At 41.8% G+C, this 25576-nt stretch overlaps 1 protein-coding gene across 9 annotated transcripts in view; it reads left to right on the top strand.

The window, feature by feature from the left end:
- Nucleotides 1-25576, top strand: part of MCOLN2 (mucolipin TRP cation channel 2) — a 59627-nt gene that overhangs the window by 8264 nt on the left and 25787 nt on the right. For all 9 annotated transcript variants that reach the window (XM_019920137.3, XM_019920141.3, XM_073787898.1 and 6 more), the window contains 6 exons: nucleotides 6932-7091; nucleotides 14004-14177; nucleotides 15923-16076; nucleotides 22904-22988; nucleotides 23093-23189; nucleotides 24968-25067. In XM_019920137.3, the coding sequence (XP_019775696.2) occupies nucleotides 6932-7091; nucleotides 14004-14177; nucleotides 15923-16076; nucleotides 22904-22988; nucleotides 23093-23189; nucleotides 24968-25067 (770 nt within the window). The remainder of the gene's footprint in view (nucleotides 1-6931; nucleotides 7092-14003; nucleotides 14178-15922; nucleotides 16077-22903; nucleotides 22989-23092; nucleotides 23190-24967; nucleotides 25068-25576) is intronic.

The raw sequence follows: 25576 nt of genomic DNA on the forward strand, positions 1-25576 counted from the left end.
ACTCTCCACAAAAATGAGGGAGTAAAGAAAGAGGTGGAAATGGGATCCAGGAAATGCTTCTACTTCTAGGGCTTCTACATCAATACATGATACCTATATGGGCCTGATAGGAGAATGCAGAATCCAATTTAGGAAGGAGGTGAAGGGAATTCCCAAACTGATGGCCTTGAATAAGGATTAGAAAGCAACCCATGTAGTTGGAACAGGAGGCTGAGGGCTCCAGGAATGATGTCCCTGGGAGAAGGGAGTTGACAGGATGCCCAGCTTGGTTGACTGTACTGAAAGGAGCTGGCAGATTCAGCTGGAGTTTCATGATAAAGTCCTGGTTGGTATATGGAAAACCAAGCAAATGGAGAAAAAGGCAATTAACTCCAGAAAAAAATTTTTGTAAGAGAGAATATAAAATCGTAGTGTACTGGGGGCTTCCCTGATGGCACAGTGGTTAAGAATCCGCCTGCCAATGCAGGAGACACGGGTTCGAGCCCTGGTCTGGGAAGATCCCACATGCCGCAGAGCAACTAAGCCCGTGCGCCACAACTACTGAGCCTGTGCTCTAGAGACCGTGAGCCACAACTACTGAGCCCGTGTGCCACGACTGCTGAAGCCTGTGCGCCTAGAGCCCATGCTCCGCAACAAGGGAGGCCATCGTAGTGAGAGGCCCGTGCACAGCAACGAAGACCCAATGCAGCCAAAAATAAATAAATGAAATAAATTTATTAAAAAAAAATATATATATATAAATAAAAATAAAATCATAGTTGTACTAATAGCTCAACTCTGAAGAGTATTTGCATGTTCACTTCATAAGTTCTGAATGTTAATTTATCTGATTATTTATTATCAAAATTTTATTAAAACTTTGTTGGGACAATGAGTGGGGAGGTGAAATGTGTGTGTTGGCTGGGGAGGGCAGCTATAAGAGCTACATCCCTATTTTCCATAGGAGGATATAAATTGATAATATACTAAAGAGGAAAAAATAGTGAAATGGTATTATTTAGAAATGTTAAATAACAACATCAACAAAGCAGATAAAAGTGGTTGCCCCTAAGGGGCAGAAATCAGAAGAGGGGTTCATTATAGTCCATTTAAAATGAAGTACACATTAAGTTTGGGGGGGAAATGACAGTGGGACCAGGTCATGCAGAGCTACACAGATGTCGGTTCCGAGAAGGCAGCCTGGTGGTACTGTTCACTGTGATGAGGATGCAGGAAGAAGAACAGATGTGGGAACTGGTTCACCCTGCTTCCCCTGCCCCATCCTCTGTGACTAGGAAGTGCTAGTTGTGGATTAGAAAAAACATTCTACTTCTAGTGCTACTACATCAGTACATGATACCTATACAGGCCTGATAGGAGAAGGGTTGCCTAACAAGATTATTTTCCATTTATTTGTTGGAGCTGGGGAAACAGACACCAATTTCTCTCTAGCTAAGGAGTTTATAATATCAGCTGGGATAACAAAAGAGAAACCACATCTCAGGTGTGGCTGAAACACTAGAGAATTAGTCCCAAATATTTTTGATAACTTATCCCCACCAGTTAAAAGAACATCTACTCTCTCTGAATGGATGTTTATTTGTATACTGTATGTAAAACCATATATACAATAGAACAGGTAAAATGAACATTTTAAGGGCTGAGATAGATGAGGATGTTAAGAAAAAAATGCTAAATGCAGTGACTTCATAATATCATTATGACTTCACAGTATCATTACCTAATATCTTAGGTGCAATATATACACTTAGGGCAAGGTTCAACAGTAGTAGATTTAGTCAATACTATAAGTACTTTCTTGATAAATCTGGGTTTTTTTCTTTTCGGATCAGATTTGCTTTTCATCTCTTTTTAACTCATGGCCAACAAAGGTTGTATTAGGGTAGTGTTAGCTCTCCCATTTTCTTGATGTTAATTTAGGCTTATGTTAGTTCTACAAGGAGTCTAATGATTTGCAAGAATCTTTATGTCCATTTTGTGAGGGTTAGCTAAAGTGGATAATATACTCTAACAAATGCTTAAATGGGCCTATGTAAACCCTAAGTGATGGGAATCTGCTGAAAAGCAATGAGGGCACCATACTTCGGGAACTTGCACTCTCCCCCCAGATTGTCTTGTGCACCTAATTGAAATACAGGCATCTGGCTTTCTGACCACATGAGGGTATGTTAGGTGTATAATTCATACATTGAAGCTTGTAAATCTTAACTTACCTTTGCTTGGTTAATAGAATTAGAAGCCCTAGCCCTGTCTTCTCACATCCCATTGGATGGTCTTGCATACCCGACTTGTGTGCACGCACCCCACTTTGGAGGCCACTGCAGTAGAAAACAAACTTCCATCCCTCTTTTTGAGTAGGGTAAGGGTCATACAAGCTGAAAATCAGTAGCAGTCTGAGTTGGTTAGCTTATTTGCTAAGTAGATCGTGCTAATGGGAACAAGGTACCATCACTGAAACTGATGTGTGCATTTTTCTGAGGCAAAGGTCAAAAACCTTCACAAGTTCCTTGAGGTTAAGAATTTTCAGTAATTTGTTCAGTTTTGCTTTTTTCAAAACTTCAAGCTTCCATAGACTCTTTTGGTCATTGATTTGATAAAGCTGGAGTTGCCCTTTGGTCATATGATAGGCTTAAAATTAGCTGACATCACACAGTCCTGATTATGTAAGAGTAGATTTTCTTAATAACTGATGGTAGCTCTGATGGGCTTCCTTCCTGACTTCTCCCCACAGTACCAGTGTCAGGCTTCCTTCCTAAGTCCAGCTTCTCTAGCTTTTATTTAGCCCACTGTGTGGATGACTTTCCATTCTATTCCAGATCTTGTTTTTACTCTTACAAATACTGTGTTTCTTTTCCTTTGATATTTGGGTATTTGTGCCATTTATCAAGCTGATACAAATCTGTGTTTCCTGTGGTTTCGTGAAACAAAAATAATCCATGAGAGTCGTGATTGCTCTTATTTATTTCCTGCAGTTTCAGTTGCATGACTGCCCTGCAATTGATGGAACAGTGTAACTTAGATCTTCATGGATTTCTGTTCCTTAACTGTTTTTATGGTGTAGTCACTTCTCCTGGTTGTGTTCCCACCACTTAGCAACTCTCTGTCCTTTTCTAAACCTGTTGGTGATTTTCATCGTTTTTGATGGAAGTTGCAATATTCCTCCTGCTGATCTAATTCTTGCTTACCAAGTTGTGATTGCAGCTTTCAAGCCTCCTGTACCAAACATCCAGCCTGGTGCTCAGCCCTAGAGGGTGTTGGATAAGTATGTGTCAAATGCAGGAATGTTTTAATGTTTTAGTCTTATGATATTGTCCTGTCTCTCTTTTGTTTTTCAGTGTTCCCTCTTTTCACTTGGCACTTTTTTTTTTTTCGGCACTGTTGTATTTTTGATATAGTGATAAGATGTGTGGTTGTGTGTGCACCTGTGCATGCCCATGTTTAATACCCTTCATCTACTGGGGAACTAGGGAAAACCCACAAATTGAGAAGAGTGGGGCAGTAAAGTGCCTTCAGAAATGTAGAGTTTAGAAAGCTTACACATTTGCATTTTCCTTGAGATACCAGAATTTTTGAACCAAAATATCATTAATATTTTTTCTGTATTTTTATCGTTGTATCATCAGTTGATCACATGTGACTAGTACCATCCTATATTTCAGCTCTTGGCTCCTGCATGCTTGAGGGGAAAGGTTTTCATGCTAGCTTTTTCATTTTTCTTTTTATTCTCCACAGTGGTGTGAGTACTGCAGCTGTTCTCTAAACACCTAAGTGAAAAACTTTGGGAGGTTTTTAAATAATTAGTGTAAATAATTTAATACAGTGAGTGATCCCCATGTGCATTATCTGCTACTTTGCCTTTTTTTTTCTTGGTCGAGACTTACCTTCCTAATCAGGTTTCTTAGGGTACTATTAAGAGCAGTTATCATTTCCTGATCATTGAGTGGCCATGTTAGTTGAGGAAACCAGCAGCTGGAAGAATTACTTGAAGCCTCTTGGAGCAATTGGGCTGCATCAATTCCCTTCTCTTTGTTCCAGGGCCCTCAAAGCATACTTCAATTATATCACTTGACACATTTTATTATACTTTTATCTCTTCACATCTCTCCCTTCCACTGGACTGAGCTCCTGGAAGGCAGGAAAATGTCTCTGTCAGAGCTTGGCTCACAAGGTGTTCACCAAGCACTTGACCTACTACCCTGTGTTTCACGCCACTGTTTTCCAGGAAACAACTTCCTCTTTCTTCAGTACAGTGTTCCTCACACTAGAGGCCGAGGGTATGTTGGGGGGAGGAGTTTCCATGCTTTATTCTCAGGGTTCTATCACAACTTTTCAGATGTCCTTTTTATCTTACTAAATGAAAAGACATTGTGAATCACCAGGATGAATACATTAGCAACCCAGATCCACTGAGGTAATGGTGGTTAACGCTGAATTTGGTATCACTCAAACATGCCCGCGAAGCTTCCACAGGCGTGTTCTCAGGGGTCTGAAGGTTCCTATTGGAGGATGTGGCTCTTAGGCACAGATAAGATGCCACCTTCTTCTTGGAAATGCCTCCCTTGATCAATGCTCTTCATCAAGCGCTCCGTAGCACCTGCCACTCCGTGTATTAGGACATGTTACGGGATTCCCCCTCTGGCTCTGAACCTGTCTCCCCAGAGGCAGACCCCTGCTTCCATAATACTCTGTATACTTATGGTACAGCAGCCACTGAGCTGTTTGATAACTTTGAATTTGCCCTCCCAAGTCTGTCTCTCCTACTGGACGCAGAGCATCTATTCAGCTTTGTGGCCCGAGCACCCAGCAAAATCGCTCAGCACAGGAAGTGTTCAGTAAGTTGGTTAGATGAAATCAGGAGGTAACTATAGCCGCTGCAGGGCAAACACATTTAAAAAGTCTTCTTATTCTTTTGAAATGAGACCCCTTTGGGTCATTGATTTTTCATTTTTTTTTGTTTTTCCCAAGGTTTTCTTATAGGTGTTTTTACCTATATGTCTTTAAATATGGTAAGCATGGTTGTTTTCTAATCTGCCTCTGATTCTGATATGCTTGGCCCTGTTGCTGCTGTTTCTGAAATTAGCTGACTGCTTCATGCTACTTGGTTTCTTCGTGGGCCTGGTATGTATTAGTACCTGTTAGTCAACGTGTTTTACAAGTTATTTGTCAGAGCTCCCCAAGTCCTAGGATGAGCGTCTGGAGAGGTCTGCATGTGTTTGCTAGGAGACGAGGGCAATTCCAGTCTGGAGCCCCCTGAACCAAGCAAGCTCACAGTGTAACATTCCCTGGCTCACCCAGGCAAGAGGCTCAAAGGGCTGGGTTGTGACCATCATTTCTCAGTATGGGTCCTTCCCTTCCTTTCCCTCTCCCTCCCTCCCTCCCTCCCTCCTTCCTTCCCTCCCTTCTTCTTTCCAGCAAAATAACCTGGCCTACTAATTCTGGAAATAGGAGGTCTAAATATTAACTAAAAAATAGAAAATCATTAACAACTGAGTATAAGGCTTAAAAAGTCTTAAAATGAGCCTTAATATAGTCTCTCTATTTTTATTTTTTTTGAGCTTCTTTTAAATTTGTTAGTCAAGCTAAATGACATAGGTCCTAAGTCAATATAAAAATGTCATTAAGATATTTTAGGTGAAAACCCCCAATTATAAAAACTTTCTAAGAAATGAGTAACTTGAATGATCGGCTAAACTTAATAGAGTTTATTCATTAAACTTACCATCAAGATGCTTCCTGTTTCAAGAAACAGAAATCAAACTTAAACAGGCTTAAGGTCCAAAGAGTGTTTATTGGCTCAGCTTGAAAGTCTTGGAATCATGGCTTCAGGCACAGCTAGCTCCAGGAACTCAAACGTTGTCATTAGGCAATCTTAACTGCTCTTCTGTGTTAGCTCCACTCTTTGGCAAGCTCTCCTATGCTGGCTTCCAGGCGAGACGGTGAGATGACTTCCAGGAATTCCAGACTCAGCCTATGCTTTAAGTCTGTGATCCCCAAACTTTGCTGATTATGCATTCAACAGTAAAAGTTAAGCACATATCCCCAATGTGTATATATTATTTATAAATTATATGCTACTATAGACCACTGTTATTTTATATGGTCTATTATTAGCAGAGCTCGTTTTTCTGTTTGTTTGTTTTTAAGATAAAGAATAAAATGGAAGTACTAGTATTTTCTATTCTCCTAGTGGATTGTTTTTCACGCCCCATTTTGGGGACTACTTGGTGGAAAGACCACATCTCTTCCATTGGTTATAATTACAGTCTTGTGACCACATTTCATTGGTTCTTTTTGGCCTAGCTTGAGTCATGTGCCCATTTCTGAGTCCAGAGTCCTTGAAATAGTAAAAGCAAAATTTTGCTAATATATAGGATGACACAATTATATGATTGGGCATAAATAGAGAGATGCTATTTTAACTTTAAAGATATTTATAATTTGGGATCTTATAATCACTGATATATCATGCAAAAAAAAAAGAGACATAATCCTTCTTTCAAGGATTATAGAACAGAGAGTTATAGAACAGAGATTCTCTATTTCCGTAACAATTTAATTCCATTAGTCTGTACTAAATTTCTGTGATTTCACACCTAGCATATCACAAAAGTATCCCACCTAGTTTTTGTTAATACTCCAGTGACAAGTGAATGCTATCTGTTAGGATGTAGGAATTGACAAGTCTTGCAAATAAAATCCTATTTTTATAATTTTGGTAATGGCCACTTAGAACAAGATGGGTAGCTATACGTAAAGGCAGGTGATAGAAGGTCCTGAATCATTTTCAGATTTCTAAAGTGAAAAGGACTTCACTGGCTGGAGAGAGTTTTGCTTGTAAGAATGGGTAAAGCATGTGAATGGAAAGTATTAATCAGGAGCTTTCTGATGGACAGGCTCTTTTGTGTATTTAAAAATTAATCTTCTTTGGCAGAGATGCAATGGCTCATCTTGATTCTGAGGTGACAGAAGAATGTCTGAGAGAAGACCTGAAGTTTTACTTCATGAACCCTTGTGAAAAATTCCGAGCCAGACAACAGATTCCGTGGAAAATGGGTTTGCAGATTTTGAAGATAGTCATGGTCACCACACAGGTAAATTATATTATCAGTTCATTTGTTCTTTTTCTTACCCCAGGATGAAACTGTTTTCCCATGTTCTGCCACTTGACTTTTGTCCTGAAAAGGCCACACTCATGTTCATAAACCTGTAAAATTATATTGATTCTGGAGGGCAGGTGGTAGGTCGAAGTTCAGTTTAGATGCCGACTTTGTTTTAATGAGGGACTCTGAGGTCATCTCTCACAGGTTCTGTAAATATAGATAATACTAGATCTGAAGGGGGTGTGGGGTTTCTATATCTGAATGAGGCACAGGGCTCGTGAAGCCTGCCCAGTCCAAAGTGATCTGTGTTCTTGAAATCTTTTATCTTTATTCAAATACATCTTATATAAATATACTTTGGAAATCTGCATTTTGGACTGTTTTGATTTTGGATTTATGGAATGCTAAGTTTTCTTTTCATCAGTAGCTGAGTGCTTAAGTAAATACTCCCCCACCTTACCTACGCCCCATCCCCTTTCCCAGGCACTATAAGGAGTGTCTAAAGACTACACTGGGACCTTTTGCTTAAATTCATATTGTTAAGCACTTTATTATCAGTTGTCATCTAGTTTTTGGGCCTGTGCTACTGAACCAGTTTTAGGGAGGCTTCTCTGTAGGTAACTATATTTGAAACATGCGGCCTTTTAAAAACAGTACTAATTTGGGATATTAGGCTCCATGGGAAAATAATTATTCTGTCATCAATGTAACAACTGTTTGTAAAGATGTGATTTCAGGAACACAAAAGTAAATACCTTTCTAAAAATCACTTCCTTACAGTTTTAGAAATGAGAGAGGCGGCTCCTGCCGTAACTGAAGTTGCATCTTTATCCTGTGTTCATAAAGAGGTCTTGTCACTGCATGACGTGCTGTACCAGCTCATCACGTTTTAGGGTAAACAAGTTACTTCCAACGAGACAAAGATGAGAGGCAGGGCCAGTGTTAAATGTATATGCTTAGCTATTTTCTTTCTTTTTTTTTTTTTTTTTTTTGCGGTACGCGGGCCTCCGTGGCTCACGGGCCCAGCCGCTCTGCAGCACGTGGGATCTTCCTGGACCGGGGCACGAACCCGTGTCCCCTGCAGCGGCAGGCGGACTCTCAACCACTGCGCCACCAGGGAAGCCCTATTTTCTTTGAAAATTGTTTTCATTTTAATTCTTGGTTTTGAAGTTTTAATTTTGGCAACCTGCCTATAAAGTAGGTGCATTGCTAGTATTGTTTGGAAGAAGGAGAAATAATGTCCCATTTTGCTATTTGGTTAATTTTAATTTTTCCCCAATTACTTCTCTTGCCAAACCAGCTGTCATTTCAAGTTTTTGATCTATTAATGTTATTAAAATTGTAACTTACCTGGGCATAAAATACCATCACCCTCTTTGACTTACCTTTTTTGTCCTGCTAACTACTAAATCCCATGGAGTCTTCCTTCAAAACTGTATCTCTTTATGTTTTGCCATATTCACTATCTCCTCTCTAGCACAAACTCTTACATTGTTAGTTAATTAAAAATGTGTCTGAAGCACCTCATATGCTCTGCATTGTCTTGGGAGTGTAAGCTGTGAATGTGTTACCACTGCTGACAGCTCACATGTAGCCTAGCCATTCCATGTGCCAGGCACAGTAAGTGCTTCATGTGTGTTAGCTCATTCCATCCTCACTGGAATCCATGAGGTAGGTTCAGTTTTTACCCGCTCTGTATGGATGAGGAAACTGAACCAAAAAGAGCTGAGTAATTTGCCTATGGCCATTCAGCCAGGAAGTGGCAGAGCTGGGATCTGAGCTCTCTGGCAGTCTGGCTCCAGAGTCTGCACTCTTATTCAAATACTGTTTCTTTCTAGATGTTGATCTTCAGAGTTTGCACTCGAGGAATACACATAAGTTAACTAGACTGCTTCTGGAATTCATCTTAGGCCTACCTTTTTTATCTCCATATGCACCAGTCCATTCAATACACGTCAGATTAATTTTTTCTTAGAATGCTTTTATTGTGTCTCTCCTGCTCAGAAACTTCTGTAGAGCCCTATTTTCCACAGAACAAAATTTTGACTCTGTGGCCTGAAATTCACAGATTTCCACAGTCTCCTTCAACTTGCCTTTCCAGCAGCTTTTCATCTCCTGTTTCCTCCCCACATCCCAGACAGATGGACCCACCCAGTGATTCTCATCCCTGCCCTGTCGTCTCTCCAAGTCCAGAGGGATTCTTTTTCTCCCTCATCATGCAGGTGCTATTTGAAGTCCACCTCCCCTGCAAGTCTTGCCTGATCACTCAACGTGTAGTTTTTTCTGGGTTCACTAGTACCCCTTGCTGGCCACATCACTGATTTCACTTTTAATAGAATATTTCTGGGAATCGATCATTTACTTTTTTGTGTAACTGTACCCGGCCTCCCCTAACCAAATTGTGGTGGATTAAACTTGTGTTCCCCTGTAGGGTCCTTCTAATAAGTTTTGCTACTTGGGTGATATGTAATTGGAACAGATTTCTCAAATATCTTTCTTTCCTTCAAATCCCACTTTTCCCTCCTCCTCTTTTTTTGTTGCTTTTAGCACTCCATCCTCAAGTCTAATGGGATGGGTTCTGTTTTATCACGGTTGATGGGAAGGAAACTTTTTTTTTTAGACATTCCTACCCTGCATTCTGCAGTGATTTATAATCTTGAGAGAGGTGTCTACATTCTTTTGCTAGATCTGCTCTTTCTCTCCCATATTCTTTGTATATTATTAGAGTGGTGTCTTGTTTTTACCTGGTACAGAATATTTTCTCCTCCATTGATTTCATAATCAGGTCTTAAATTCACAATCTTTGCCAGGCTGCACTTAATGAGTAATTATTTTTCTGTCTTATAACCTCAGCAAATCTTAACATCTAGTTAGTGGGGCTAGAATGCACTTTCTGTCACCCCCCCTTTTTTTTTTTGGACGCTATTCCTTAAGCTAGAATCCTCCTCCTGTGTCTACCAGGGAACCGTTTCTCTCCCTCCTTCCTTTCTTTTTTTCTTTTTTTTTTTTTTTGCGGTACGCGGGCCTCTCACTGTTGTGGCCTCTCCCGCTGCGGAGCACAGGCTCCGGACGCGCAGGCCCAGGACGCGCAGGCCCAGCGGCCGTGGCTCACGCGCCCAGCCGCTCCGCGGCATGCGGGATCTTCCCAGACCGGGGCATGAACCCACGTCCCCTGCATCGGCAGGCGGACTCTCAACCACTGCGCCACCAGGGAAGCCCCTGTCAGCCCCTTTTAAAAAATGAAATTATTTGACCAATCCTCCATCATCTCTTCACTCTTGCTCTGTAGGGGGTGTTTCGTTCTGCCATCGCAGGAAGGGGACCTCATGATCTCCCCCTCCAGGGTTTCTCTCCTCTGCTGAGAGTTGCTTGGAAAATCCTACCCCTGACCTGATTTGGGGCCATACGTGTGGATCTTTGCTTGTTCTGTGAACAACACGATGGAGAACATTTCCTGTTCTTGATGCCAGATGGAGGTGGTTCCAAGCAGAGATTATACCTCCATGTTCTCTCATTCCCAAAATGGAGGTAATGAGCTTTGAGTCTACATAAGGTGGTAGCTTAAAATAGCAGCAAATTGAATGCTGCTGTCTTGGTCGAGTTATTCACTCCCCATTCACTTTTTGGGTTTCTTTAGCTTAGCTAGGAGCGTGGGAAGAGTGGCTCTAATATTCCCCACTTCTAGAGTTAAGTTGGCAGCATTTCAGTTTGAGAGGCTGTAGGCCATGTGGTCAAGAGAACAGGTGAGTCAGACAAACCTGGTTTGGATCCCCGCTCTCACACTTTTCTGTTTCAACCTGGATAAGGTATCTGACTTCAGGTTGCAGGTGTATAAAATGGGATGGACAGATTCGGTATTTGACTCTGACATTGTGATGGCCACTATTCCAGTTCCTGAGCCCATAGTAGTGGAAAAAAGAAAAGAAAAATCCCTGTCCTTGTGGAGTCTAATGTAATATCTCCCTCAGAGGGTATTGGGAAATTAAGTGAGACATAAAAGTTATAAATTTTAGGCACAGTGCCTGGCACTCAGGACGTAAGAGCTGTTATTCAGCACTATGCAGTATCAACCTTGTCCACTTTGTATCCCCGCTTGGCACAGAATAAGCACTCAGTAAACTTCGACTGAAGAACTTGATTCATGTGTGTGTACCAGTTTTTTTTTTCATTTGTATGTCAGTATTTAATAAAACCCCCGAACAATCATGTGTGTATTGTTTCCCTGGTTTACTTTTTTAGCTTTTGGAAAGCAACGTGACCTTTCCTTTTCTGGCAGTTCCTACAGGCACCATTGATAGACATCACATGCTTGAAAGAATCTTTAGCCTTTGGTTACTTAGCTTTGAGCACAGGTTGGATGTTGTGGGACTTCTTATCTGATATTTTCCTTAGAATAGCTGGGTTAAGCAATGGCTCAGTCCTTTGACTTGGTATTTGAGGAATGTGATCTGGTGAGGTTCAGATGCTAAAGAGTGTCATCTACGTACATTCTCAAACAATAGTTGCAGGTCTGGAAAGCTGGCACCTAAATTCTTTAACAGGAGTCCTGAAGTCAGATTTTTCAGCAGATGGAACTCCTGTCACATAATAAAAATGACTTTGGATTTAGGCCTGGCTTTCATTCTAGTTAGGTGTCTTGGGCAGTGTAATGAGACTGAATCTCAGTTTCCACATATGTAAAGTGGGGTTAACAGTATTAACATTTTCATAAGATTGTTGTGTTAGTAAGGGAGATGGTGTGTGTAAAGCAGTTAGTACAGTGCCTGGAGTGTGATAATTGCTGAAAAGTGGTAACTATTTTAAATTATTTAGCCTTTTTAAAAAGTCGGGCAAAATTTAAAAGATAAAAAAAATACAGGGACTTCCCTGGTGATGCAGTGGTTAAGAATCTGCCTGCCAATGCAGGGGACAAGGGTTTGATCCCTGGTCCGGGAAGATCCCACATGCTGCAGAGCAACTAAGCCCGTGTGCCACAACTACTGAGCCTGTGCTCTAGAGCCCGTGCTCCTCAACAAGAGAAGCCATTGCAATGAGAAGGCTGCCCACCACAACGAAGAGTATCCCCCGCTCGCCGCAACTAGAGAAAGCCCGCATGCAGCAACGAAGACCCAACCCAGCCAAAAATAAAAATAAATGAAATAAATTTAAAAAAATACAAATCACTAAAAAAATTATGTAAGTTTGCAGGTGCAAATTAACATTTGTTTCATCTGAAAGGTCTGGTAGTTGAACCATGGAGTGACAGCAGGTAACACAAATGTCAAGGTCATCTTGTTGAACTTGCTGGTTTCACACATGATAGCAGAGTCCCAAATTGTTTTGGTGACTTAGCATGGTGAAGGTTTGGGTTAAGTTTTCTGGACTCTCATTGTCTTATAAAGCAGATGAGGAGATAAAGTGGGTAGATGGGGAAGGGTGTGTGGGACAGGGTTTATAAGGGTCTGACTTCTGCCATGGCATGTGTGTGTCTGTATTTGTGTTGATGTGAGAAGGAGAGAGAACGACAGCAGCAGAGCACATGTGAGGGTGTACGTGTGAGACAGGGTGTGTGAGAGTGAGTGTGAAAGAGTATGTGACAGAGTGTGAGTTTGAGTGTGAGTGGAGAGAGAGGCTGTTTGTGTATGGAATTTCCTGGGTTTGAGGGGTAGACATTTAGTGCCTGCTAATTTTCCCTACTTGTTGGATTCCAAGAAGAAAACTTAAGGGCAGAAAGAATACATTCACTTCTGGTGAAGAGAGCCCTTGGCATCTAACCCTGTACTGTGATACAGTATAAGGAGGAATAAGTAGGAGTTTTATCACAAGAAGGTGGGTGCGTGGTGACAGTGTTTGGGTAGACATCATGGAGGTGGAGTGACCCCTGTTATCCTTTGTGGTGCTTTGATGCTGTAGATCTTGGAGACAGGAACTCTTAGGTGTAAATCTCATACGAGTTCTTGCAGAGCTAGAGGAATTGAATTCCTTTGACGACAATTACCTCTTAGCTGGAGGAAGTACTATACAGGCCACTTTTCAAAAATGTTCTTCAAAAGCCACGTGCAAAACATTGTTATGATTTTTTAAAATACTTACAATTTCTAAATGTGAAATCATTTAGATTTAACTGTCCAATAGCAGTCAAGCACATGAATTAGTGGTTTACTAAGCACAGTTGACCCTTGAACATAGCAGGTTGGAACCACACAGGTTCACTTATACGAGGATGTATTTCCGTAGTAAATACTACAATGCTACATGATCCACGATCCACGGTTGGTTGAATCCTCGAATTCGCAGGTCGGACTATAAATTATACTTGGATTAATCCCCGCATTGTTCAAGGCTCAAATGTCCATCAGGTTTGAAAACAATAAATTTGAAATGCAAGTATAAGAAAAATAGACCTACTGTATAGCACAGGGAACTGTATTCAATATCTTGTAATAACCCGTAATGGAAGAGAATATAAAAAAGAATATATATATATATATATATATATAATTGAATCACTTTGCCATACGTCTGAAGCTATCGCATCATTGTAAATCAACTATATTTCAAATAAATTTTTTTGAAAAGAAAAAATAGCAGAACTATAAAAAAAGAAAACGGAAAATGGATTCAGACATAACTGACTTGGATTCCTCCTTCCTCTTCTCCTTCCCCATCATTAAAGGCCAGTAAGGTTGTTAGTCGCTGGAGTGCTCATTTCTTCTAATTTTATGCTATTTTGAATTGCTGATTTAGCTTGGTGAGGTTATTTCTGGGGGTAAAGAGTTCCTGTATTTTGACATTGATATGATTAGTAAAAACCAAAGCAGTGAGATTTTTCTGGCTGATGTTTTAGGTGAGGATTCATGATAATAAGAAGGCATTCGCCTCCCCTGGTAAATTCATATACTTCTGTTTGATTTTCTTTCCTAGCTTGTTCGTTTTGGTTTAAGTAACCAGCTGGTGGTTGCTTTCAAAGAAGAAAACACTGTTGCTTTTAAGCACTTGTTTTTGAAAGGATATTCCGGTGTAGATGAAGATGAATACAGTTGCAGTGTATATACTCAAGAGGACACCTATGAGAGCATCTTTTTTGCTATTAGTCAGGCAAGTATTTTGTTGTGACTTACCTATACTTTGAGAATATGTTGATCCTTGACCTTGTTGTCTTAGCAAAGAAAAAAATTATACATATATTAACATATTCTGATTTAAGTTTTGCATAGTCTGCCAAAAGTTTATTGCTTTTTCTGTAGCTACATTTCCACACAATAGATTTTGCCTATTTTAAGTTTTTCTTTAAGATTTATGTTTGTATTTATCCCTTCCCACCCGCTACTATTGGGAGATTACCGCAGATCAAATAGCCAAATAGCTAAAAGTAGGCTTATAATCTCAGAAGGTTTGATGAATGAGAGACCAAATCTAAGATTCTAGCATCTCAATTTTGATGTCTTAGCATTAATAAGCCTAGCTGAACTTTAAGAATATGGAGTAGGATATGATAATATTTGTGTCTAGGTAGTATTGAGAAACCAGATTGGTAGGCCTGAAGAAAATATTTAAAGGAGAGAAATTCTTATTCTTTCTTATTCATTCATTAATTCATTTACTCATTCAGTAAATATTTGGGTACCGAGTATGTACCAGGTACTGTTCTAGACATTGGGGATATAGCATGAATAAAACAGACAAAACTCCTGTCCTTATAGAGCTTAATTCTAGAGGGGAGAGCCAGAGAAATGAAAAGAAGTGAAAAATATAGTACAGAATGCTGACTCCTTGAAAACACCACCAAAACAAACAAACAAACAAACAAACAAAAAAATGCATGTTGGGAAGCAAGACTGAGCTCACTGCTAACAGTGGTAGCAGAGATGGCTCCATAGGTTGTAGAGTGCAAAGTCTGGCTATAGATTTTGAAGTCTGGTTTAAGGCATGTCTTTCAATGTGAGGGGAGCTGGATAAGAACTGAGTAAAGATCATCCTATAATAGTTTAGGATTGGTGGGCATAACAAGATGAGGGTTTTGGTGGGGGATGTTCAGAGAGTCTTGGGAGTTATTAGACTACATCTTCAAAATGATCATCTATTTAAATGAGGTTTGGGGCTGTTCCTGAAGTAAATAATACACTTACTTGCAATTTTTATGTTCCTGGGCAAAAGTTTCCTGGAATAATAAATTCATATTAATGAAGATAGGGGCCAGTAAAGCCCTGGTAGTACAGATAGGCAGATGGTAAAGCTGTGTTAATGTAAGCGGTGGGTGTGGATGGCTTGGGTCCTCAGAGGTATGTTGAAAATGATAACTGGAATAAAGCAGGGGAGGAGACTGGACTGCCTGGTGGTGCCTGTGCACTGGAGATGGATGTTTGCAGTTTTCTTTGGGTGGTAAGGAAAGACCTCATGGAGGCGGTAATATTTGAGTCAAGGTCTGAAGACGTGAACCTTGCAGATAGGTACCTGGGCTTCTAGGCGGAGGGAACAGCAAAGGCCCCAGGCAGGAGTGTGCCTAGAGAGCTCCAGAACTGCCTGGAGGTCAGTGTGGCTTTGGAGGTGGCGGGGTGGAGCCAGTGGCCAGTAGTGGGCTGGGAGTTCAGAGAGATAGGCAGGACCTTGACTTTGGCTCTGAGTAGGTGGGAGCCTCTGGCTGCACTTTAGTTTCGAGTTCTGTGACGCCGTGTGTTTCTGCTCAACCCAAGAAGATTACCTTGTGGTGTTTTACATTGGGGAGTTCTACTGAGGGATATGAGACAAACAATAAAAAATAGCTAAAAGTATATTCCATGTGCTGTAACTTCTGATGAAACTTGTTAAGCTCATAAATATCTTTATTTAACTATTTTTAATAGTTTCATCGGCTAAGGAATTTATCTCTGGGGACCCTTGGTTATGGAAAAAATGAAGACAACAGAATTGGATTAAAAGTCTGTAAGCAGCATTACAAGAAAGGGACCATGTTTCCTTCTAATGAGACGCTAAATATTGACAGCGACATTGAAATAGGTAATACAGTGATAATTTCATTATATTTCTTTATCATCTTCTGTGGTAAGAGCAAAAAACACCCTCGTGCGCTGGCAGCCCAAATGAAACAACTTTGCCTTTGTGACGGCTGACCTATCTGAGGCTTTAACATTTGCCTGCAAAGAGCTTTGGCTCAGGAAACTATGGGTCTGCTGTGACAGGACCAGGAACATTTGTGCATCTCTTTGGTGCAACTCAAGATTTTTGGTTTTGGGGGGTAAATGCACAGGTGTTTCCTGTTTGTTTAATTTTTTCCCTCCGTGAGGGGGGGATTAGGCTTTTTGAAAAAAAATGAGACTGTATTTGTTAAATGAAATAATGTGAGTGAAAATGCTGGGTACTCTTGCTTTTATCATTTGTTAAATATATTAATGCTCTTCAGAGGTGAATTGTGATTAATAACTCATTTTCTCTGTTTGGAGATTGGCAAAAAGTTAACATCTAATCAAGTAGAATTGTTTTGTGACATTCTGTTAAGAATTTAAAAGCATTCCATATATAAATGCAAAGTATCTGAACTGAGGCTCGGGAGGTTTTGTCTTTCATTCAACAAACCTTTGGTGTACAGTTATCACGCCTAAAGCACTCCCTGTTTTATGAACTGGGGTTGCAGAGATTAACCAGTCATGGCTCCTCAAGCAGCTAACAGGTCAGAAATCCAGGTCCTAGTAGCAGTGTAAATTTGGAGTGGTTTTATTAAAAAGAGAGCTCCAGAGTTCATTTGACCATATTTCCTATAACCCGATTTTAAGGTGCCTTGGTAATACAATAGAAGAACATCCCTGTGAAGTAAAGGTTCTAATTCATTTCCCACAGGCTACCTGTTTAGAATCTTTTCATGAGTAAATGTGTCCTACCCTCTTGACTCTAAAAGAAACAGCCCATAAGCTAGCACTTGTCAGGGTCCCCAGGTTGCTTCCAGAGACCCATCAGTAGCTTGGTTCTGTGGCCAGCAGCCTTGAAATGTCCCTTATCTTATTGCCCTGCAGGCTCTGCTATCCTGAGATCTGTGTGGTAGTCAGTCTGCAGGGGCTGATCCAGTTTCACCCTGCATGTTTCTCCTGCGCTGTCAGCTGTGCTCCCCGCCGTGGGCAGTTCCTGTAACTGGGAGTACTGAGAGGTGGAGCTGAAAGCTTGTGCAGTGACCCTCTGCTCCAAATGAGCCATGGCCACTTGTCCCCTTAAAAATGTGAGCCTTAATTGGATGAATCATACGACTATTTTCCAGTGATTCATATGTTGTTTCCCTCAACTGATTTTTCTTGGAAAATTGATTAAAGAAATGTGGCCAAAGTCAGTATCAGTGGCTAGGCGAGACAGAGCAGAAAGCAGGATTTATTCCCTGACCATTGGACAGTGGTGTCCTCGGTCATTTCCTTTCCATCATATGGAATATTTTTAACCAAATGGAGAGAAGTTGACTATTAATTTGACTTTATTTTAAGAGAGACTGTTGAAGCAAGCTAATTATATTTTTTGACTTATTAAATTAAATATAACTTATCAAAGAGAACTTTTTGATGTATCTATTCAAAAGGTGTAAAAAATAATCTTAAAAATGCTTGATACTGGATTTTAGACTTTCTTGTCTTGGACACATTGGAGAAAGCCTGCAGGCGGTATAAATAGGGATTGAGTTTGACTTCACTGGTGTGGCATTATAGTTTAAATAGGTGAATTAGCAGAAGCTGTTCTAGATTACCTATTTATGAATTTTGCGGTATCTTTATGATTAAGAGAAGCATCCTTCAGTGTGCTCAGCGCAGAGATCTGCCTGTGTGCTGCTTTCCTGGTGGGTTATGTTTAGCTGCACGATTGATTGTACAGTTCAAGCTAAGGGTTTCCCCTAATTCATGCTGAGGGCCTATCCCTCTGTCCCTGCCTCTAGACCTGTAGCTTTACAGTTCAGTTTCACTGGGGGTACTGTAATGAATCCTGTTAAAAAAAAATTTTTTTTACAACATTTAGATGGATATCATTCTACTACAGTGTTTCACTTTCTATAATGCAGATTTTGAATTTCTTATCTTCTTTCCACGTATTCTTAGCATGAAACATTATGACCATTTCATCATTTTACCTGTCATTTTAAGAACATATTGAATCCACCCTCCCTTTGTCTCTGAGAGGGTTGTTATTTCATTCGCTGGAGTGTTCTGCCTTGTAAACGAGATTCATTTGAGTGATGAGGCTGCTACTCCAATATCAGTTTGTTCTGTTTGAAGTTTGATGTTTTACTCGGGGCTTTTGCCATGCTTTAAAAAAAAAATCTCAGTTCTTAGGTTTTGCTGCCACCAAGTGCTTGGTGGCCTCATTAGCAATGACTGTAGCATGAGATATGGCAGACTCCAGAGAGTTCTGAATGTGGATGTAGCTAAAGTGTCGTTCTCCTATTACAATGACAGAATCTGAATAATCAAATAGACTTTTATAAGGCAAATTTTACAGATAGTGTAACATTAACTAACATGTGCTGTCCTATTTCTCTGAATCCGTCATCAATTTTTAAAAAACGCACCTGTTTTATAAACATTTGAAAGTGAAAAAACTTAATGTCTTTTTTCATTTTTAAAAAAATTTTTATTGGCGTATAGTTGCTTTACCATATTGTGTTCGTTTATACTGTACAGCGAAGTGAATTCATGTCTTAGAATGAATGAAATACAGGAGAAGAAGACCTAGGACAGTATCGGGCACACAGATTTTTAACAAATTCCTCCTTCTTTCAGAATACAGTCATTTGCCCAGATAAGTTTAATTTAAATATTATTTTTTCCTTTTCCTTTACTTTAGAATAAGAATGTTGAAGGTAGAAGGGCCTTAAATAGTCTCAGTTTGGCCTTCACTTTAAAGTTGAGGAAACTGATGTTCAGTCAAGCTTGGTGACTAGGCCAAGGTCATGCAGCGATTTAGTGACCGTGGGTCTTTGCTACTCTAAACTCGGTAACATGGGCATCACCCAGGAGCTTGTGAAACATGCAGAATCTCCAGGCCCCCCCTAGACCTGCAGAATCCAAATTTGCATCTTAACGAGATCCCTGAATGACATATACGCACATGAAGCTTGGGAAGCGCCGGTTCAGTACTCTGCAGCTGCGGTCTTTGACTTCGCACAGACCTCTCTCTCTTTTACCAGCTTCACACATTTTATACTGTCCATCACCATCGGCCTTCAGTGCCCCCTGTACCAGCTTGGACACCTCTGTCCATCAGTATCACTCCCTTACAGAAGCGGTTCGGGCACTTGCCTCTCCCTTCTTTCTCACCTGGATCCTGCCAGCCGTCACCAGGGTCCTCTGTGGCCGAGCCCTGGTGCCCCAGCTGCTGATACCTCCTGGAGAAACGGGCCAGAGCAGAACACGCTCACACTGCCACACATCTGCAAACCTCCGCACACAGCACCTCCAGCAGGCTTCCCCGTCAGCCCGGTGCTGCAGAGGCGAGGCTGCGGCCAAAGGCCTCCCACAGCACCAGGGCCCACCCCTTTCAGCTCTGCGAAGTCGCCTCCCTCTCTCTGCACCCAAATTCGCATCTCCGAGCTCTGTTCCTCCCTGAGTTCCAGACTCCTCCTCCATTCAGCCGGCTGCTTGACAAGCCACTTGACAACCCCCTCTGTGACTCTAATAGGGATTTCAAACCTGCTGTGTCCAAAACAGAACATCTCAAGCCTCCTCCACCCCCTACCCCTGGCTCAACCTGTTTCTTTCTACTCTTGCCCATCTCGGAAAACGAAACCAACATTTTCACATCATGCCATCATACTCCCAGTTGCTCAAGCCCCAAACTTGAATGTGTTGGTTTCTCCATTTCCATTGCCACCTCTGTAGTCCAAGCCGCTGCCGCTCTTGCTTGGACTGGTCTCCACCCCCTGCCCTGCCCCTCAGCAACCAGAATGATATTTTTTAAAAAATTGGCTAAATTGGGACATCTCATTCCCTGGGCTAAAAACCACGAGTGGCTTCCCATCTTTTTAGAATAAAACCCACAAGTCTCTGTAGGACCGGCCACCCGCCTGTCTCTCCAAGCCCCCGCTTCCCTGGTTCTGCCTCCTTGCTGTTTGTTGAACAAGTCAGGCTCTTTCTTGCCTGGGACTTAGTGCTTACTTTTGTCCTGCCCGGAGCGCTCCCCCTGGATCTGTGCTCAGCTGGGTCTCCTTCCTCCCTCAGGTGTCGGTTTAAACAGCCCCAGTGCCTCAGAGCCCTTCCCAACAGTTCTCCTCAGGTAGGGCCTCCCCACCCACTTAACCTCCATCACTTCACTGTGTCTTGGCAGTACTGTGCACACCGTGAAATTGTCCTGTGTATATTTTTTCACTCTTGGTTTATCTCCCCCACTACAGTGTGAGCTCCATACAGACCTCGTCTGTCTCGTTCATCGCTCTACCTTCAGTGCCTGGCACAATGCCTGGCCCCTGAAAACTTTCAGTAAATATTTACTGAATAAGTGAATGAGTCAGGTAGGGAGCCTGGGCCTTCTGAGTTTCCGAAATAGGTGCTCAGAGGTCAGCCTCATCAGTGTACTGGTGAAGAGCTCAGGCTCTGGAACTGAGCACATGTGGATTTAAATTCTGGTTGGTTAGGGGCTTCTTCCTGGTGGCACAGTGGTTGAGAGTCCGCCTGCCGATGCAGGGGACATGGGTTCGTGCCCTGGTCTGGGAAGATCCCGCATGCTGCAGAGCAGCTAGGCCCGTGAGCCATGGCCGCTGAGCCTGCGTGTGCGGAGCCTGTGCTCCGCAACGGGAGAGGCCACAACAGTGAGAGGCCCGCGTACCGCAAAAAAAAAAAAAAAAAAAAAAAAAAAATTCTGGTTGGCCACCAGCTAGCTGTGTGACCTTGAGGAAGTTTCTTGGCCTCTCTGTGCCTTGGTTTGTCCATCTGTAAAATGGCAACAATAGTGTATCTCTCACAAGGTTGCTTCGGGGGGTTAAACAGGATGATGCATTAAATGAGAGAACCTATAAAGCCCCGAGCACAGTGCCTGGCAGAGAGTAAGTCCCTGTATGTTTTTGCTATCTGTATCATCCTATCTTTAGTTTCCTATAAAAAAAGCTTCTTTTGATCAACTGCCCTCACTGTATCAATCAAGGCCCAGTCAGGAAAACCAACATTGAATTGTTTCTTGATACTCATGGTCCATTTGCCAAACACAGGGAGGCACCCCCTCTGACACCTGCCTTTCTTAAATATTGTGGCTGTTGAGCTGTCCATTCAGCTCCGTGTCCTTGTTTTTGGCCCAGGATACCTGATTGTCATAAAATGTAAGTGTGTCCTCCATATTTTGAGTGTCCTATATACTAGGCAATGGGTGTTCAACGGCCACAGCAGTCGTGCCCTTGCTCTCAAGCACCTTATCTTCTAGTTGAGGAGATAGATAAGTAAATAAAGAGTTAAATTATGAGAGAAGATTCTCAGAGAACAAGCCATAGGGCCTACCTGGGTTCTCAAGCACCTACTGAGTGTCGGGCACTGCAGGAGGCCCTGACTTTTCCATTCTTGAGGCAGCACAAAGCGGGCAGCAGCAGCCCAGGTGAGAGTCAGCCAGGCTGGTTCACACCAGTTCTGGCATCAGGGCTGAGTGACCTTGAAGGGCGTTGACCATGAAAGGTGTTCATTGTCTCCAGACCTCCTCGGTTTCCTGCCAAGGTGTTAGGCTACACAATAATGAGACTAATTTTTATGTGCGGCTCTTGGAATCATTCTTTTATAGTTTACAGCTCATAATTTATTTTTATTTGAGTACAATCTAAGTTCCTTTCTTTCTCTTATTTTTTTTTTTTTGTGGAAAAGTATCGGACTAAACAGAAAAGTTGCCAAATAGCACAAAGATGTCCTTGTATAGCTTTCGTCTAACTTTCCCAAATGCTAACATTTTACCACATTTGCTTTATCATTCTTCCTACATAAAAAAATTTCTCCTGAAATCTATGAGACGAAGGTGCAGACACAAGGCCCCTACCTCTAAATACTTGTGTGCATCTCCCCAAACAAGAACGTGCTCCTCATAACCACCGAACAGTGCTCAAAAGCATGAGTTAACGTGGATGTGATACTATAATCTACAGACCCTATTCATATTTCATCAACTGCCCTAACATTATCTACAGCAAAAGCCATGCCTAACCTGCCTGGTCCAGGATCACATATTGCATTTAGTTGTCATGTATCTTTAGTCTCCTATAATCTGGAGAAAAATTGAGTTCTTGGCTTTTTTTTTTTTTTTTAAATGACCTTGACATTTTTAAAGAGTAGAATGTCCCTCCCTTGAGTTTTCCTGTTTTTTGTTGTACGCGGGCCTCTCACTGTTGAGGCCCCTCCCGTTGCGGAGCACCGGCTCCGGATGCGCAGGCTCCGGATGCGCAGGCTCAGCGGCCATGGCCCACACGCCCAGCCGCTCCGCGGCATGTGGGATCTTCCCGGACCGGGGCACGAACCCGTGTCCCCTGCATCGGCAGGCGGACTCCCAACCACTGCGCCACCAGGGAAGCCCCTAGTTTTCCTGTTTCTTTGTGCCTAGATTGAGGTTACGCATTTGGGGCAGAAATACCACACAAATGGTACGTTATTTCAGGAGGCACATGATGTCTCTTTATCTCAATCCTGGTGATGTTAACTTTGATCACGTGGCTAGGGTGGGATCTGCCAGGTTCCCCACTGTAAAGTTACTGGTCTCCCTGTTGTGATTACTAAGTATTCTGTGGAGAGATGCCTTGGAACTTGTTGAGTCCTCTGCTCTCATCACACTTCGGCCCACTGGTTTTAGCATCTGATTCTTGCCTGACAGTCACTGTGGTTTTTTCATGGCCCTAGACTGCATTCATCTAGACCTCCAGACCCTCTCCAAGAACCCTCAGGACTGGAAGAACTCATCATTCTTCAGACTGGCATTTTATCGGTAAATATGCTTTCGAGTCTCATTGCCCAGGAGACGCAGATGGGGAAAGGAGAGTAGGGGAGGAAGACTGTGGCAATTTATACCTTGTAATATTTTCTATTCAGCCTCTTGCAAGTTGAAATCTCCTTTCATCTCAAAGGCATTGACCTGCAGACGATTCATTCCCGAGAGCTACCAGACTGTTACATCTTTCAGAATACGGCAAGTGTCTATTTTACTAAGCCATTTTATCATTTTTCTCTACTCCTTTTGTAGGTGCAGAGTGCAAAGCACCTCCGCCTATAGATGTGTTTGATGCAGTTGTGTTTAAAAAAGTTTTAATGCCACTTTATAGCATCGTTGGTCCAGAGGCCGTGACTTCTAAAAATGATACAAGCCCATTCCAACTTTTTAAAACTAGATTTTGGGGTTGAGAAGAGTTTTCAAAGTGGACTTTGACTTCCTACTCTCTGAGTACATTTTTAAAAATAGCTTATGACCTGTGTTTTAAGTGCCTATAATGTTTTTCCCACCTTCGAAGGAAGGTCTTTGCAAATGTTGTAGCAAATGTTTTCAAACCTCAAGGCAGAAAGTGCCCCCTTGGTCTGAAGGCTAATCTGCAAAGGATCAATTGCTGCAGCTTTTATTTTGGGAGGGGCAGGCATGTGCCATGGACTTCCTTCCTCCCTCCCTCCCTCCCTTCCTTCCTCCCTCCCTCCCCTCCTTCCTTCCTTCCTCCCTCCCTCCCTCCCTCCCTCCCTTCCTTCCTCCCTTCCTCCCTTCCTCCCTCCCTCTCTCCCTCCCTCCCTCCCTTACTCCCTTCTTCTCTCCCTCCCTTCCTTCTTTCATGTTTCTTGATGGGCAGAACTGAATGCTCAGTTGGATGTTATATGTAGCTGTTGTTTTAGCAATTCAGAAGTATGCTTCATTCAACAACAATCGCTGAATGCTCAATGAGTCCCTACGAGGCAGCAGGCAAGTTGCCATGCTCTAGAGGTACCATGGCCCTCAGGAAGCTTACAGCCTAGTGGAAGAGATAGAAAAACAAGTCAACAAAAAAATTAATTATAAATGGTGACATGTAGTAAGGAAGAATGTCTCCCCCAGAGAGTAGCATGATTAATCTCCCTGGGGTGACCCACACATTACAAAACACATTATGAAATCCAAGGCAAGGCAAAGCTTGGAGAGCTGAACGTGTATGCGATCTATGATTAAACCCACAGGTGCCTGAACATCTTTGAGCACAAGGCACGTGCACATTACACATTCTCAGTGTAATCTAAGAATATCGTTATGACCAAACCAGAGATTCGAGAATTAAGCTATACAGACCTCATTTCTATACCTATGAGCTAGGACCAAACTTCACTAGCCCTGGCATTCAAGGCCTCATTTTCCCCCAGGAAAGCCCCTAAAATACGCTGCATATTTCACTTATAAACTTTAAATGCTTGAAACATAATGTGGAAGATTGAGGGCATTTGGAAATCTTAAATTCAACCCATAACCCTGGAGCAATCTTTGCCACTTCTGAAAGCACATGTAGCACTTCTCAAAACATATATATAGCGTTTGAAGCAAATAGAAAAATAATTTCTAGCCTAGTGAAAATCTAGAGTTTCATACCCAAAGGACTAGATTAAGGCAAATGCTTGTAAATTCCATTCAGTGTGATAAACGAGGTCTTTGTGTTCTCTTGTCAAAAATTGGTGGTGAATTCTCACGTTTGTTCTTTGGACTGGTTGGCTGTTTTGCTTTAGAATTTCTCTGAATCCGAATGTGCTTTTAGTAGAATTTCATGCATTCCCCCTTTGGACCACATTTTTTCATTAATAATAGGAAGTTGTGAAGGAATCATGGGATGAGGACATTTTCATCAGTCTAACTCTCTTTGGATCGGCACGCTATCTGGATGCCATTGATATTTTAAGCAGAATTGATCTAACCAGTCATACTTTCTGTTGGGCCGTAACCTCTTCCTCAATTTGTGTCTCCAGATTATCTTTGACAATAAAGCTCACAGTGGCAAAATCAAAATCTACTTTGACAGTGACGCTAACATCGAGGAATGTAAAGACTTGAACATCTCCGGATCTAGTAAGTATGTTATATGCTTGCCCATGGTGGATTATGGAAGATTTTTATCACTTCATTTTAGGATTTGGGGTATATAAATGGTTTATTTGGATGATGATAAGAATAAAGGGCTCCAAAATACCACATTTTGAGCATTCGCTTCTGTTAAGCATACCCCGAAGCTTTGCATTTTTGTTCAGTTCAGCAAATGTTGATTACAGACCTTGTAGGAGAGGTCGTGTGGCCCAGCGGTTAAGAGCAGTTTCTGGAGCCAGACTACCTGGGTTCGAGTTTTGGTTCTGTTTCCTGTACCTGTGATCTTGGACACATGGCTTAACCTCTCTGTCTCAGGGTCCTTCTCTGCAAAATGAAGGTAATAATAGTACTTACCTTCCAGCGTGTTGAGTATTAAATGAATATGTAAAGCAGAGCGCTGAGAACAACAGTTGGCACACAGTATTTGTAGGCGCTCTGGAAAAGAAAGAAAACGCCTTCGTGACGGGCACTGGCATGCTTATAAAATCTCTAGC

The sequence above is a fragment of the Tursiops truncatus genome, chromosome 1, assembly GCF_011762595.2.
Source record: "Tursiops truncatus isolate mTurTru1 chromosome 1, mTurTru1.mat.Y, whole genome shotgun sequence".
NCBI classification, from domain to species: domain Eukaryota; kingdom Metazoa; phylum Chordata; class Mammalia; order Artiodactyla; family Delphinidae; genus Tursiops; species Tursiops truncatus.